General features: G+C 44.1%; 1 protein-coding gene across 1 annotated transcript in view; it reads right to left on the minus strand.

The window, feature by feature from the left end:
* Positions 1-16518, minus strand: part of MAGI2 (membrane associated guanylate kinase, WW and PDZ domain containing 2) — a 1211123-nt gene that overhangs the window by 138729 nt on the left and 1055876 nt on the right. Inside the window, exon 11 of the mRNA XM_054988145.1 lies at positions 5012-5043. Within this exon, the coding sequence (XP_054844120.1) occupies positions 5012-5043 (32 nt within the window). The remainder of the gene's footprint in view (positions 1-5011; positions 5044-16518) is intronic.

The following is a 16518-nucleotide window of genomic DNA, read 5'->3' on the forward strand; positions in this document are numbered from 1 at the left end:
TCCCCATACTCTAATGTGGAAGGACAACTGCTAAAATGAAAACAGGCTGGTTTAGAAGCACCCACTGTCTAGGCTCTGCAGCAGCCTGACTGGTGCTATGGCCTGAAACATCCTGTGTATAAGAAAAGGAGGCAAGTTCTGTCCCTTACTCAGGTTTCAGAGGAGGCCAAACCAAACAGAAAGAGAAGTCAGGGGCCTGTTTACCCTTTTGCTCTCAATTGCCCTGGCACTGTCCTTCGATGTGTAGATTGCTATTCCTCTTCATGATACCTCATCTTCTTCTCTTTGTCACACTCTCCAATCTTTCCTCTCTATCTTGCACTATGGATGCAGGACCACCCATCCCACCATCCATTCACATCCTTAGTCTAGATACTTAGATATCTGGCTCTCATTTTTCCTATCATGCATGGAGTTCCAACAATGAAGAACTCTCATTTCTTTTCTAAAGCTTAACCAAGGTTCTGGGTATAAGTTTGTTTCTCTCTTTCATACACACTCTGCAACGCAGGCTCCTGTACTCCACTTTTCTCTGCTTACTATGTGCTTTGCTAACACTTTGGTATAGTGGTTAAGAGCGGCAGGACTCTAATCTGGAGAACCGGGTTTGATTCTCCACTCCTCCATTTGTAGCCAGCTGGGTGACCTTGGGTTAGTCACAACTCAGAGCTCAATCAGCTCCACCTACCTCACAGGGTGATTGTTGTGGGGATAATAATAGCACACTTTGTAAACTGCTCTGAGTGGGAATTAAGTTGTCCTGATCATTATCATTATCATGAGGGAATAACAGCCAGCTCCTTGGATGGTGAGCAAGGAAACCCATGTGGGGCCTGCATTCAGCCCAAGACATAGGCTTGTCAGTCCCCTGCTGGGGGCTCCTACTTCCTCCCCCATCCCCACTTACCTGGCCAGCGGGAGGACATGCCCCCAGGCCCCCCCCAGATGGCACAGCACACCCCTGTGCCCCACTGTGGCACGCCCCCGTGCCTCGCAATGGGCCTGTTTCTGGCTGAATCGGGCCCGCAGGGGGGCGATTCAGCCCTTTGTTGAGCGTGGGAGCGCTCCCAGGCTGCCCTTTGACTCGCGTGATGACATCACTTCCGGGAAAACTCTGGGGAAAGCGCAGGGTAAGTTCTAGGCTCCCAGTCTCCTACCAGGGGACTCAAGGGACTTGACAACCCTACCAAGACATATGATAAGGGAAGCCAGAAAGAACAGCAGCTGCGACATGGCTGGTGGAGAAAGGAAAAACCCTGATTTTCAGGGCACCTGGAGTTGGTGCAAGCCTATAAGAAGAATGTGTTGCTAGTGTTTAGCAGCCCCAGATGTTTCAGAGGAAGGAGAAGGGCCAAAACAGTAAGTAGCTAGCTGCTGGGCATTAAAAACCCTGCTGCCTAGTGCCAATGATGATGCCTTTGTGGATGAGACATACTAAACAAGAGGAAGAGGGTTGAGGTTTGTTTTAGCCCCACTCCCTGAGAGTCTCTGTACACAATACTTTTGACATGTGTTTTTCACATGTTAGGAGACACACTGTTAGGCAGGAAGCACCGGATCTGGGCCGAAATGGCCAGGACCACATCAGTGCTGAGCAGGGGAAATGTCCCCTGCCCAGCACTGATGTGGTCCTGGCCATTTTGGCCCAGATCCGGGCCAAAACGGGCCCAAAATGGCAAAAGGGGCTTGGATTGGGTCGGTGCTGGGCAGGAGAAGTGTCCCCCACCCAGCTCCATCCTGGTTCCAACTTTTTAGGCCCCGATTCGGGCTCAAATGGGCCCAAAATGGCCATTTTGGCACTTTGGGGCCTTTTTGGGCCCAGGTCTGGGCTAAAACAGCCTTGCCCAGGTCAGTCCTGGGCGGGGGAGGGTTCCCCCACTTGGCTCCGACCAGATTCAGTAGTTTTCAGCCCTGATGCTGGCCCAAAAGGCCCCAAATGGCCACTTTCAGCCATTTGGGCCATTTTCTGCTGGGATTGGGGCCAGAACTGCCGGGATATGGTCAGTGCCAGGTGGGGGGACCCTCCCCTGCCCAGCACTGATCTGGCCCAGGCTGTTTCAGCCGTGATCCGGGCCCAAATGGCCATTTTTGGTGGGGATTGATGGGGATTGGGACCCAAACCGATTGGGTTGGTGCCTGGTGGGGGACCCCTGCCCAGCCCGGCCCCAACCCAATCCGGGCCATTTTGGGCCTGATTCAGGCCAAAACATGCTCAAAATGGCCATTTTGAGCCATTTTGTGCCTTTTGGCCTGGATTGGGGGCAAAACAGCCTTGATCAGGCCATTGCCAGGTGGGGGAACACTCCCCTGTCTGGCAGCAGCTGAATCCTGGCCATTTTGGCCCAATCAAGGGGTGTGGCATATGTTAATGAGTTATGCTAATGAGTTCCTGTAGTTCTTTTTCTACGAAATGACCCCTGCTAACAACCGTCTAGCACATCATGCCCTATAATAGGCTGAAATAGAAACACATTTAGGGTCATTTGAATGTAAGTTACTCATCTTACTTCTTGTATTATTTTTATTATTTTTAAGAAAACCAGAAGTCACATCCACCAATACAAAAACAGTCAAGCTTTGACTGCTCAGCGTTATACAGAAGATTCCTAGTTATTTGAAACTCAAGAAAACCTTGCAGGCATTTACCTTAATGTCATGCTGAGAGAAAAAGCATTTTTGCTTACCAAAGGGCTTTCATCTCACATTATCTAATTTTCCTTGCTTTACAACTGCTCAGCAAAATTAGCTATGATAACGAGAGATAAAAGCCTGTAGACCAGTAGCAGTTCTCTCTCTTTTCTGTGTCAATGACAATATTGCCAAGCTTTTCAGAGGTGAGGACGGTATGAAGGGAGATAACAGAATTTTCAGGCCATGGCTTGGCTAAGCCATGTGGTAACAAGCCTTCTCTTACGGAGAAAAAAATTTGTCATGTATGCCTGCCTGCAATACATGCTGGGGGGGGGGCGGTTGTATGCTGCCCGTTAGACCTCTGAAACGGTGAAGAGTTACTTCTGAGGGTCTTTCAACACCTGTTGTTTAGAAGCTCACCGTGTTATCTCTCCTTTGAAGTGAGACACTTTCACTTTAACAGCCGACGGCCTTGCAGCCAGATGCCGCTAAACTGAATCGTATCTGCCACGGGAACCAGGATGATTTCATTCCTCGCTTGATATTGTTGCATATCGTAGTCTAAACTTCACTACTTTTTGTCTCTGGCATTTGTGCTAGAATTTCACCCGGTTACTAACCTGGGCGGTGGGACTTTCCTCTATAACTAACCAGGCTTTTCCTCTGCACGTCACTTCTGCCAATTCCCCTGTCTGATCAACCTGAACCGATGGATCTCTAATAAATGTTACTTCAACCAAATCACCTGTGTGCTTGCTGTGGAGAACTAAAGGATCTAACTGCCAGGGACTGACAACATTCTTCCCAATGTTAATGAAAACAGAAATTAAAAATTGATCTAATAGAAGTACATATTAACAGAAGACAGAGAGAAATGTTTCTCATTAATCAGGCATGAGGAGAGGGAAGCATGTAAGCATTTAAGCTTTCCCCTTCTCTTGAGGAAGGAACAACAGTCTGATCAGGTGTACTATTTAGGTACACCCAGATTTCATTGGGTATAATTCTCCCACAAGTCTATTTTTCTTTTGTTTGTTTTCTAACTATTTAATGAATATCAGTGCTTGTGGTTTTGCCCAAGGCAATCAGGTTCTGCTATAATCCATTTACCTTTGGGTAATTCTATAGAGAAATGTTTTATGAATTATGCTGAACTGACTGCGGGACACCAGGAGGATTATATATCATGAAGAAATACTAATTATCTAACTGTTATTGTGCTGAATCTTGAAGTATATAACCCACTGCATTGCCAGACCGTGAACAAATACGGGGCCAAAGTTTTCAGCACAATTCCAAATATTTTAGCCTGGAGGTAACTTCTGCTCTGTTCTCTTCAGCAGTGAAACAACTGTCTGCTAGAAACAGGGAATTCCCCAGACATGTTTATCAGGTTCCAGCTTTAATTTTCTTTAAGTCTGTTCAATATTTTCCTTTTCATCCAAATATTTGGTGGCACCTGAATGTAATTTTGAGGACATTTTGAGGGTTCCTTTTCCACTTTACATTTATCTTGACTATTATGGATTTTAAAAAAAAAATTGTGGTTAAAAGTTGCCTTCCCAAGACCTGGATTAGGTGGAAAGACATAAATATTTTTACATAAGTAAATAAATCCTGTTGAGTTCAATAGGATTTATTTCGGGGTAAATGTTGTAATCCAGTGCATACTCTGTATTGGATTCTTGCTAATGCTATGTCTCTGTAAACCTGTATTTATTTACCCTATGGCATTTTTTTATGGAAATACCCTTAATATTGACTGTACTAATCTCACACTGTATAATCCGCTGAGTCTCAGTGAGAAAGGCGGACTATAAACGACATACATACGTACATACATGCATACATATTTGAAATGATGATGCAATGAAGAAATGAACACCCTAAAAAAGTAAGAGGTATTGTTTGATCTTACATATACTTAGAAGTAATTATGTAGAGCAAGGTTCCGTTAATTTTAAATTCTGTTAATTTCAATGGGAAAGAGGTAAGCATGTAGTTAATTCTCTCTCATTGAAACTGAGAAAACAGAAAAGTGCTTAATTTTAGCTGGATCACGCTATCGGGATGCCACTTTCCTGCTGAGGGTCGAAGATGTCCCACCCCCCAGCTCTCATTACCCACCTTCATGCCAGTAGCTGGCAAGACGGGGGGGGGGGACATCACCATTGGCATGACGGTGTTATGTTACTTCTCGGGAAAACCCAGAAATGACGTCACTCTGCTTTAGGAGTCATCAGAAACTCTATATAAGTGACATAATGCTCTTTGCCAACGGTGGCCTCCCATATCCCCACCCACTCAGACTTCTGCTGATTACCAGCCAACACTATGATCCCCTCCCATTCTAATAAGGAATTTTTTAAAAAAAACTTACAGGCTTTGGAGTCTTCCAAGGTGAAAAGAATCCTAAAACAAAAGGGAAATGGATATCAGTGCATCTGTGGTTTTTTCCCCGTGTTGGTTCAAATGGGTGTTATTTGAGATGAGGATTGCACACATAAAAGGGATAATGCACCCAGAAGGCCATTAATGCTGCTGAACAAATGTGTAACACTGTAGGTCACCAGAATATTGCTTAGTAAAGTCACAAATGCATTTGCCATTATCTGTTGAAATCGCAGGGGTCAGTCACAGATTGTCCAGTTCTTGACTCCGAAGATCATCAGATAATGGAAGTCAACAGAATGATTCCCACATATTTTCACTGGGCTCCAGATAATTGATTTAAAGGTATGTACCAAAATAGCACTTAACACAAAGAGCAACTGTAACGTATTATGAATAGCTGTATTAACTTAAGGGCACATTGACTAATTATTTCACCACACTCCAAAGGAGAGGAAGGGAGTACAAGGACAGCACCAACGGGTCTCAAGCTCCTGCCAGCCATCTTTACCTTGTACTGAACCATGATTTGGCATTGGTTAGGGATGCCAACTCCAGGTGGTGAAATTCCTGGAGATTTGGGAGTTGAGGCTGGGAGGGCAATCTGGGAAGGGGCCTCTGTCGGTTTATAAGGCCATAAACTTTACCCTCCAAAGCAGCCATTTCCTCCAGGATAACTGGTCTCTCTGGTTTAGAGATCAGCTGTAATTCCTGGAGATCTCTAGGATCCACCTTAAGGTTAGCAAGGGTTGACCTCTCTATATTTCCCCCACCCTATATTCTGTGAAATACTGCCTTGATCTTTCAGCTTTTTACTTCAAGAAGATAATGTTAAATAAAATTAAAATTGTGCAATGGAAGGGGATGTTTGATCATGTGAAAACAGTGATTTTTGATATCCACTCTTCACAATTGTTGAAGAGATCAGTTCATCAGAAAGTTAATGATTATCCAACCAACATTATTTGGTCAATGAAAGTAATTTAAACATATAATGAAAAGTTAGAAAAGAAACCAAAAGATTACGAGATCTGACCCATGGCACCTGCCTTCTTATACCTCTGCAATTATATTGCATTTCAAGGATCTGGTGTGATGTTCAAAGGATCTGATTCCTTCCAGTGACCGTTCTTTTGGAGCCAGGGAATGCTTGCATGCAAAGGAGTCAAAACCTTTATGGTTCTACTCTGCAGACGTTGCTGAAATAGTACGGGATCATATCACAAAGGTATCTCCTCTATGTATCAGACCCTAATATGCATCTCTATATTAAAGAAAAAACAAGACAAGCGTACAATTTTTCTTCTTTTCTACATTTTTAACCTGAAATATATCAAACCACTATATTTCTACTCTCATTTCCAGTTTTAAATATTCTGAGAGATGCATTTTATTTCTCAGATAATTTCCATAATGTTCAGTCGTTGACAGAAGACTGTTCACTTATTTATCAAAGTGAGTAGAATCAAAGGTATGTTGAGCAGAATCATTTGCTTAACTGCACTGCATGTTTTTATTTCATTTATGAGCTATATCCTGCCTTTATACACACATACAAAAATACCTGGCAGCTAACAAGAATTTAAATAATAATAAAAAATATTCACTTGTAAGAAAGCAAATCAATACATCAGCCACTGAAATTAATGAGCAACAACCAGCATTTTAAATAAAGATTATGCCTTCTCTTTTCTTAATGCACAAGCACACCAAATCGTATTTCCTGTCACCTGAAGCAATGAAGAGAGGAAGCTGGAAAAACTACTTTAGGGGGGAAAGCTAGCACCAATAGAGGAATGTGTTGTCTGCCAGCAGGGGATGCCCAGTGTAAGGTTACTGCTTATATTGGTGGTGTACAATTGCCCACCTCCACGTGAGGCCTGGAGATCTCCCAGAATGACAAATGTTCTCCAGGTGACAAGCAATGGGAGCTCGGGAGAAAATGGGAGCTTGGGAGGGTGGACCCTGTGGCACCCCGCTAAGATCTCTCCCCTCAGTAAACTCTTCCCTCCCCAGCCTCCACTCCCAAATCTCCAGGAATTTCCCAACCTGAAGCTGGCAATTCTCTGGTGGTGTGCCAGAAACATCTCTGCAGTGTTGCTCCTCAGAAAGAACATAAGGAGGTGTGCCTCTTTAGGAGAAGGTTCCAGTATCCACATCTGCTGACTTGACTGTCATCAGTGAGAGATGGCTTTGAGGCTGGAGACAAGGTTTGGCCTCAGGATGTGAGATGGATCACAAAGACACACCCCTTGGTTTCATTTGATTTGGGAGATCCATTGATTTCTGCCAGATCTGCCTGGTGAGTATGGCCAGCTATGTTCCCCACAGCAGGAAAAAAGAGGCCCGATATGATGGATGGTTCAGCTGAAATTGGTGATTCATGATATAAATTGGGTAGGGGCAGACGCTGCCTCTGGGAGGTTTCAATGAACATGAGCAGACTCAAAACTACAACTGACAACTTCCAAGTGAGAATGGCATAGTCCCCCAGGGGCCAGGGACCAGAGTTCAGAGGCCAGGCACGACTGGGCAGCAAAGAGTCAGGGATTCCAGAAACCTGGCAAGCTAGTTCAGCCCAAGGTCAAGAGGTCCAGATTACAAGTCCAACTCCAGGGTCAGGGGTCCCAGAAAAGCCCAAAGTCAGGTCGAGTCCAAGGGTCAGCGCTCCAGAGGCTGGGTAACAGCAAGGACAGCAGCACAGCTGTAAAGTGTACTTGTTGCATCCACAAACTGCTGCTTCTCCCAGTCTTTTTAATGCCCAAATCCTAATGAACTATAATCTCAGGCAATTACTTGGCAGTCATCCTGAAACTACTCATTCATCTTGATAGTTGACAATTGGTGATGGCTCATGAGTAGAGATGGGCACGAACCGTATTACGAACGTCAAAAACCCATGAAAATGGCGATCGCGTGATCGTGACCCGGCGGATTGTGATCAGCCACGGCCAACGAACCAGTGGTCGGGAGAGGCCTGGTTCGGGGCGTTCGGGCTTGGTTTGGGAAGCCAGACACTCAGGCACCAGCAATCTATTCCCCTGGCAACGGAGCCAGGGGAATGCCTGAGCTCTGTTTGCCCTTCTTCTGTTGCCCTGAAAACCCGAATGGAAGCCCAGCTTTCCTTGATCAGCAGGGCTTCCTTCCAACCACGGAGCAGCAAAGCAGTTACAAGTTGGGAGAAGACACCCAGGGGAGGGAGGGGGAAGGGGGTGCCGCCAGCGAGACCCCCCGCCTCCTCCCCGTGCCCGCCAGGCCCGGCGGCCGCCGGCATCACCCACTGTTCCTGTATCGCTGGGAACAGCGGGGCGCCCCTCCGCTGTGGCCTCCATGATCCATGGTTCGGTTTGGGAACGGGAGATATTCGTTGCTGTTCAGGAATTTGGGATCGTGGTCTGCACCGAACCATGATCCTCTGGTTCGGTAATTTTTTTTGGTTCATGCCCATGTCTACTCATGAGTCTTGTACTCCTACATTCTTGCAGCTCTACACGTCTGACAATGTTGGCGATGCAAGGGTGTAGGAGAGCTGGGTAGACTGGGAGTGGCTTCTGCAGCCTTGTTGACTGCTTCACAGTTCTCTGATGCTGACTCAGTCTCAGCTGTAGGCTGTGCTTTCTGATCAGCCAGTAACTTAATCTCTTGTTGCTCTTCATCTGACTTGAGGTCAGCTGCAGCTGGGTCCATTTGAAGGCTAACTGCAGGTATCTCTTTGCCTGATGAATTGTCACTGAGCACAGACAGGATGGCTTATGACACTGGTGTTCTGTACAACAGAGACTACAAAGAGAAGGTCCTCTGGAGGAAAATGCAACTTTGGAAGGTGTACTCTATGGCATCACGTTCCCTCCCTCAGTTCCCTTGACTCAACTCATTGTCTCTACAGCCAGACAGCTGATGTGAGGAATGGCTTTTTAAAAATGAAGCAGAGTCCAAACAGGCTCTGAATTCTTTCCCTGCCTTCCTCCTAAGTTCCTTTCCTGTGCGAAGACAGCTTGTGTGTGTGTGTGTGTTTGGGAAGGTAGGTAGTTTTATCTTGTTTTTGCTGTGCCACATGCACAGAATACTTCCTGTGGAGCAGCAAAAACGGCTCATAGCACCCCCCCCCCAAATTTCTTCCTCCTGCCTGCTGCAGGCCGTATCTCCTGGTGGCAGATCTTCCTCCCCCAGCAGGCATATGAAAACCCCAAGTTGGGGACTTGTGCAAAAATCTGAGGAAGTACAAAATACTTGCCACCAATCATGTTTCTGGATGAATGGGTCTGGCAGAGATTTGTTTCAGACCGAATTCCACCAAGAATGCAAAACTGTGAAGAAAGCTGAATGAAGCCGAACGAAGACTTGATGGCACATAACACGCATACAAGCCCTAAAAGCATTGCTTGCTTAATAATCTAGACAAACATAGTAGCATCACTGCATGGTAGCATCATCTACCTAAATTCTTCTTCTTGATAATAGAGACAGGAAGCTGCTAGGCCAAGAAACATCCTCATACCCCTGGGACCAGCCTGACCATGAGCGTTACCACATTATTTCCCCACAGTAATCCTTAGCAAGTACCTCTGGACAGAAGACCACAACACACTCACCCCCCCCCACACACACACAATACCTCATACAGTACAGAAACCAAGGCCTTCAATCCAATTTCCAACCATTTTCATTTCCTTAAATTTCACATCATTCCAGCCTGCAAATACTCTTGTTACCCCACGGATGCATGCCTGAACAGACATTTGCAGAAACTGGAAGAGAAAGCAAGCGGATAACAATCATGATACCATAGTTTCTAGACAGGAAGACATGACACTGGAACAGACCCCAAAGGCAGGTACAAGAAGATCGGCGTGTTAGAAGCAAGGGACACCACAGCTCCATGTACAGTGGTTGCTGATTTGGAACTGTGCTGAATTTAATGTTTTGCCCAATTTACAGAAGGAACTTTCCAAGTGCCAGTGTACGTTCACTGTTAGTTATATAATTTTTTCTGTACATTGTGTACCAAAGTTCTAAACAGCTTACAATAATAAAGGTGATAAGAACATCAAGCCAATAAAAATAGAAACACAGCGACATATCAAGTGCTAAAATATGTAAAACTTCAATTCCCTTTTGCATAATTTTGGAATGCATATACACAATGGAATTTTTAGTAAACATCCTTAAACAGTGCTATCCATTAACTTGTACTATGAGTTCCCAACCTATCTAACTTGGACATTTGTACAGTTTCTAAGAATGAGTTGTTTCCATCAGCTCCATCTGAACTGGGATTTGTTCTTTCCTTACTCCTGGGGTTTTGCTCAACAATCATCTATTGAATTTTGCCTAACTCCCAAGGCCAGAAATGAAAGAGTAAAGAGATATTGTTCCTTTTCATTCTCAGTATTCATGGAGAAAAGCCGCCCCGCCCAATCCCATGGGGACACTCCTCCATAACCTGACATTTAGGGGTCATGGAACAAGCAGACTTGTATTTTTTAATTGTTTAGTATTTTACTGCAAAATTGATACATTGTAGAGAGGTTTCTCTTTACTACTGAAAATATGAAACAAAATATAGGCCCTTTTTGCACTTATGGTTGAAATCTCCATTTATAAGCATTCAACACAATAGCAATGGCTTTGGCATGGTACCTCCACATTCCACACTGTCCAAGGCAGTTTCGATTTGGCATCTTGTTTTTAATTTTAGATGGGCGTTGAAGCCAGTGCAGTTTTGGGCTTTTGGGGCTTTGCAATTCACATCACACATTTTTTAAAAAAACTTTGAGCATGTGTAGTAATGTTGCAATGTTGGAATCCATCCTCCCATATCTGCTGATTGGGCTGTCCCATGCCCACTGCAGAGGCAATTGGTGGAGGAGTTCTGGGGGAAAACATGTACTTTTCATGCTTGTTCCACTCTCATTTATTTTTTTTAAGCCAAGCCAGGAAAGGGTTAAAATACTGCTGCTTCATCCCCTCCTGGCAGCTTCCCTGCTGCTTTGTTTCCAAAGGGCTGTGCAAAAGCCTTGGTTTTTTTCTCTTTGGCAAAGCCTGAAATATGTCTGGGAGGGAAGGAAAAGCAGCCATTTAACCTTTTCCTTGCTTTTAAAGCCAGGAGGAAAGTGAAGTAATGTTACAATGTTACGTTATAACTCATTCTTACCTTTGGGGGAAAAAGTGTGTGTGTATAACCCAAGGGAGGAAGGGAAAAGGAGCCATTTAACCCTTTCCTGGCTTTTAAAGCCAGCAAAGAATTAAGAAGCAACCTTAGGAATCATTTCTGGCTTTGAAAAAAACAATAAGAAAGTGCATGCATACCAGGGAGGAAGGAAACCAATGGAGAAGCAGCCTTATGATCCTTACTTAGCTTTACTAAAAAAAATGGTAGAAAAGGAGTTCAGAGAAATGAGGAGGGTGGGAGTGGTTAATTCTGCACAGACCAATCAGCTCTCGGGAAAAGGAGGGGGGAAGAGAAGCAGAAGGGGAGTATAGAGTTTGCACTGACATTAATCGGGCCAGACAAGACTTGACAGCAGCTTCAAAATAACAATCCAGTATGTCTGCAAGTGGAAAAATTGGGGATAACATAGACAAACATCAGTACTCCTGACTCCTGCAAACATGGGAAGCAGAACAGATACTGAAACGCTTTAAAGTCCCAGTGCAAAAAGAACCATAGTCAAAAGGAACCCCTTAAAATTAGGCTTTTGAAAAAATAATAACAAAATTTAAAGATATGCCTTTGGACATTTTTTTCTAGGTCACAATACATCAACACACTTTTCTGGGATCCCCAAAACAATTAGAGATCATGGAAGCGTGTACCTAGGAGGCAGCATTCCTGGTCCCAATGAAAACTGGAGGAAAAAATTGGGGGCTAAATGTGCAACATTCCACTCAGAATGGTCATCTGAACTTCCATAGACTTCTTTCAGTCTGAAGAACTGGGGGGTGAGAGACGACTCTAAAATTCAATAAATTTCAATATTTTTATCAATGATCTGGATGAAGGGGTAAAGGGGCTACTCATTAATTTTGCTGATGATACCAAATTGGGAGGAGTGGCAAACACCAAAGAAGATAGAGTTAAAATTCAACAAGACCTGAATACTCTGGAGAAGTAGGCAGCTGTGAACAGGATGTAATTCAACCTAGATAAGTGCACAGTATTACATCTGGGCCACAAAAATGTGAAGCACAAATACAGGCTAGGTGGTAGTGTATGTGAAAGAAATCTTGGAGTAAGAGTGGACTGTAAACTAAACATGAGCAGTCAATGTGATGCGGTGGCAAAAAAGGCAAACTCAGTCTTGGGTTGTATCAAAAGAGCCATTGCATCGAAATAGCAGGGGGTCATAGCCCCTCTCTATACTGCCTTGGTCAGGACGCACCTGGAGTACTGTGTGCAGTTCTGGAGGCCTCACTTCAAAAAGGATGTGGACAAAATTGAGAGGGTGCAGAAGAGAGCGATGAGGATGATCAGAGGTCTGGAGACTGAGCCCTACGAGGAAAGGCTGAGGGCCTTGGAAATGTTTAGTTTGGAGAAGAGAATATTGAGGGGGAACATGATTGCTCTCTTTAAATATTTAAAAGGCTGTCATTTGGAGGAGGGCAAGGAGCTGTTCCAGTTGGCAGCAGAGGACAGGACTCGAAGCAACGGGCTTAAATTACATACAGAAAGGTATCGGCTGGATATTAGGGAAAACTTTTTCACGGTCAGAGTCATTCAAAGGTGGAATCAGCTGCCTAGGGAGGTGGTGAGCTCCCCTTCACTGGCAGTTTTCAAGAAGAGGCTGGATGAATATTTGTCAGGGATGCTTTAGGCTCATCCTGCATTGGGCAGAGGGTTGGACTTGAAGGTCTGTATGGCCCCTTACAACTCTGTGATTCTGTGAATTCAATCACAAAAGCTATTGGAATATGAATTTATTGACACACCTACACATTTGTAATAAATGGCCACAATCAACAGATTGTAAGCATATCTAATAACTTTAGTTTATATTGAATTCTAATGCCTAGAGTTGTTAATTCTAAGTTCTAGTGCTTCATAATATGGGGGAAGGGGGTACAAACCAACTCTAATTATTTGACCAAAGAATTAATGCCACCAACTGTTGGAAGATATGCTAAGCCTACCATCAATTTTAGGAGGACTAACTACAAATTAAAATACATGCATTAGATGTTCATTAACATAACTAGCGCCACCCAAGAATACTAATACCTAGCATTGCCACTAGGCCTGCGCACCTCGGAAGTTTTAGGGGGTGAGAACAGGCATGACAGCATCACTCTGGCACTTGACATCACTTCTGGTGAATAACCAGATGTGACATCATGATGCTGGGAGGGGTGCTCTAGGACTTGCAAAACTCTATTGTTAAACCATAGAAATTTTGGCAATTCTTAGAGTGCCTCCAATAACATGACATCACTTCTGTTTTTTGCCCAAAGTGAAAGTGCACACCCTATTTTCCTTCATTTTTCTCCCGTTGGTGTTTGAGGCACCGGCAGGCAACAGCGAACATTGCCAGGAGGCCTCCCTCCATCTTTGGAGTCCTGGCCATGCTACAGGCCCTTCTGTTTGCAATGGCCAGTCTCCATCGGAGCATGTTCTCCTCCATCACATTATTTTGTGGCTGTTTATTCCCCAAAAGGTAACACTGTCCAGCAAACCAGGGTTCAATAATCAATCCAGAACTGTTCTAGTAAAGACATTTGTAACAGGGTGTTCAATGTACTTTGTGGCAAAGCAGCTCTCTCAGCAGGATGCATCAGCTTGACTAGCAATTTGAAAGTTATAAAAAAGGTTCTACCAAGCAGACAAATTTGCCCGAGGGCAGCAGATGAGGCACCTGATCCTTTTCATTTCTCTGTGCGTTTATCAGAAGCAAAACATAGATTGATGTAGCTTTTATTACAGACACTGTACACACTTGTTTGATGGAAAGTATGGACAAATAAATGATATGCTGTACAGCACAGTGAGTCTTCTGAGTAAGATAGCCAGAGTTGTTGTAATGCTGTGTCTCAATGGTTCTTAAACTGGCAGGCCTCTCACAGCAGCAAAAGTGCCCCGCTGCACTCTGCAAAAGCCACCTGCAGGCCAAATCTCTCGTGTTCAGTTTAGTTTTATTACAGTCTCGAGACCAGCAGAATGCCCAGTGAAAAGCCTGGGTGAAAAGGGACATTTTGGCCTGGCGCCTAAAATTGTGTAGGGGAGGCAGGCACCAGGCAGGCCTCAAGGGGGAGAGGATTCCATAGGTCACCTCTAGAAGTGCCCTCTCTCTGGTCACCCATGTCATCTCCGTAGGCAGGGGCACATACAGCACCACTGGTGAAGAGGATCTTAACCGGTGGGCTAGACAGAGTAGGAGAAGGCGGTCCTTCAGGTATCTAGGCCCCAAGGTATTCAGGGAGGCAAAGGTAAGAAACCGCATTCTGAACTGTGCCCATAAACAGATGGGCAGCTGTCTGAATTTTTCAGCCCAGAGATGATGCTATGGAAGTCATAAGAAGCATATGGAAGGTTCTGGCTACACACCTTCTGTCATGTCTGTACCCCTACATCCATGCCCTTGTTCTTTGTGTTGAACCATTGCTATTGCTGTACCTTGTTGAACCACTGCTAACGCTGTACCTTGTTTTCATTTTGCAAATGCTCTAACCAACACTTCTGTTTCTCTAACAGCCTGAGAACCCAGCTGTGTTATCTCGTTCCTTTGAAGCTCACAGAAGTGACCTTGTACTGTCTGAAATGTTACATTTTACTTTCATGCATTCCCAGACCCTTTCCCGTACAAACCTGTGGTTTAGTTGGGAGGGGGGAGTGATTGGGTATTTAGAGACGTACTTTCTTCAAGTTTCTATTCCTGTCAAGGAACGTGTACTGCTTAGATGCTTTCTTGCCTCTGAGTAATTCTATGGACATATATCTGGAAAAGATTGGATTTCTGAATAAAACCATTTAACCAAGAGTTGGGAATTCTTGTTGCAATGGTACAGGGACCTGTCCACCGTATCCTGTCATCCATAGCCTGACACCTTCTCCGCTTCCTCCCTTCTTCTTTGGCTGGTGCATTTAGGAAGAAGTTTGAGATACTCAGTTTTAGTTCTCTTCTGTTTCCAGGGTTGCATTTGTACCCCGGTTCACAGATCCTTGTACACTCAATGGGGTGCTGCATAAATCCAGCTATGTAGAAGGATTCTATGTGGGTCCCTGATAAAGATATGCTACAGATGGGTGGGGGAACTCAAAAAAGTTTAGAGGGGTGAGGTCAAGAGATTAAAATGTTTTAAAAACATTGCTGTACCCACTGATGATTTTAACATAGTCAACAGGGAGGTGGGTTTTTTTTTTGTAAAATAGACTGATTTTTAAAAAGTTGTGATGTTTATAAGTGGCACAAAGATGATCCATAAAAAAGTTGTATGCATATCAACCAGAGATCTTCACAAACATTAAAATGAAAGGAGACCTGTACCAAACTGCAACTAGAACCTTGTCTGTATGCTTAATTTAATTTTGGAGAAAACTAAATCCAGCTTAAGTTTCTTGCTGTTGACCCTTATTGCAGGGTGGCTGTACCTTCAATTAATGTCTGTCCTTATTGTGCTTTATTGTAGGACTGTGGAAATTCTTCTATCACTGTAAAGTGGAAGTTTTGGTTGTGCAATCTGATTTCTTGTTGCTGTGCTATTAGGTAAAACTCTTGTCTTTCATCTACACAGATTCAAATTAATAATAACATTCAACTTATATACCACCCTTCAGGACAACTTAACACCCACTTAGAGCAGTTTACAAAGTTTGTTATTATTATCCCCACAACAATCACCCTGTGAGGTGGGTAGAACTGAGCTTTGGAAGAGCTGTGATTGACCCAAGGTCACCTAGCTGGCTATAAGCAGAGGAGTGGGGAATCAAACTTGGTTCTCCAGATTAGAGTCCTGCTGCTCTTAACCAGTACACCAAACTGGCTCTCACACCAAATTAAAAACACAACATCTTAGTTGTCTAAAGAATGATGTTTACACACTCTGGGAGTTTTTGGAAACTTCTCAAGTATCCAAGGAGTTATTCTGGATACTGTTGGCAAAAAAGATCTTTGGAAGATTGGAAGTATCTATTAAGTAGATTCTATTGACCTCAGAACCTATAAAGTTGGAAGGACGCCATTTTGTTTACACATCAGTTGTTTGCAAGATAATGTCCATAGTCTGCTGCTCATACTGCCTTTTGTCATATAAATGCATCTCTTGTCATATCAATGCAGCCTCTTTAAGCAATCTGTCGAGGAACTGCATGGCTCTTTTACTGCAAATGAACGGATGGTTTCCCAGATCCTTCCTGAGGAATAATTGAGTCTCAGCGTGTCTTTTCAAGGTCCTTAGTGATGCCACTCAAGTTAACCTAGCGCCCCCCCCCCTCCCAAAGTCCTTTCCAGAAATGTTGTTGCTTTCCTCTTAGGTGTACACTGAATTTTTTGGAAGTTTTTATTT

The sequence above is a fragment of the Eublepharis macularius genome, chromosome 9, assembly GCF_028583425.1.
Source record: "Eublepharis macularius isolate TG4126 chromosome 9, MPM_Emac_v1.0, whole genome shotgun sequence".
NCBI classification, from domain to species: Eukaryota; Metazoa; Chordata; class Lepidosauria; order Squamata; family Eublepharidae; genus Eublepharis; species Eublepharis macularius.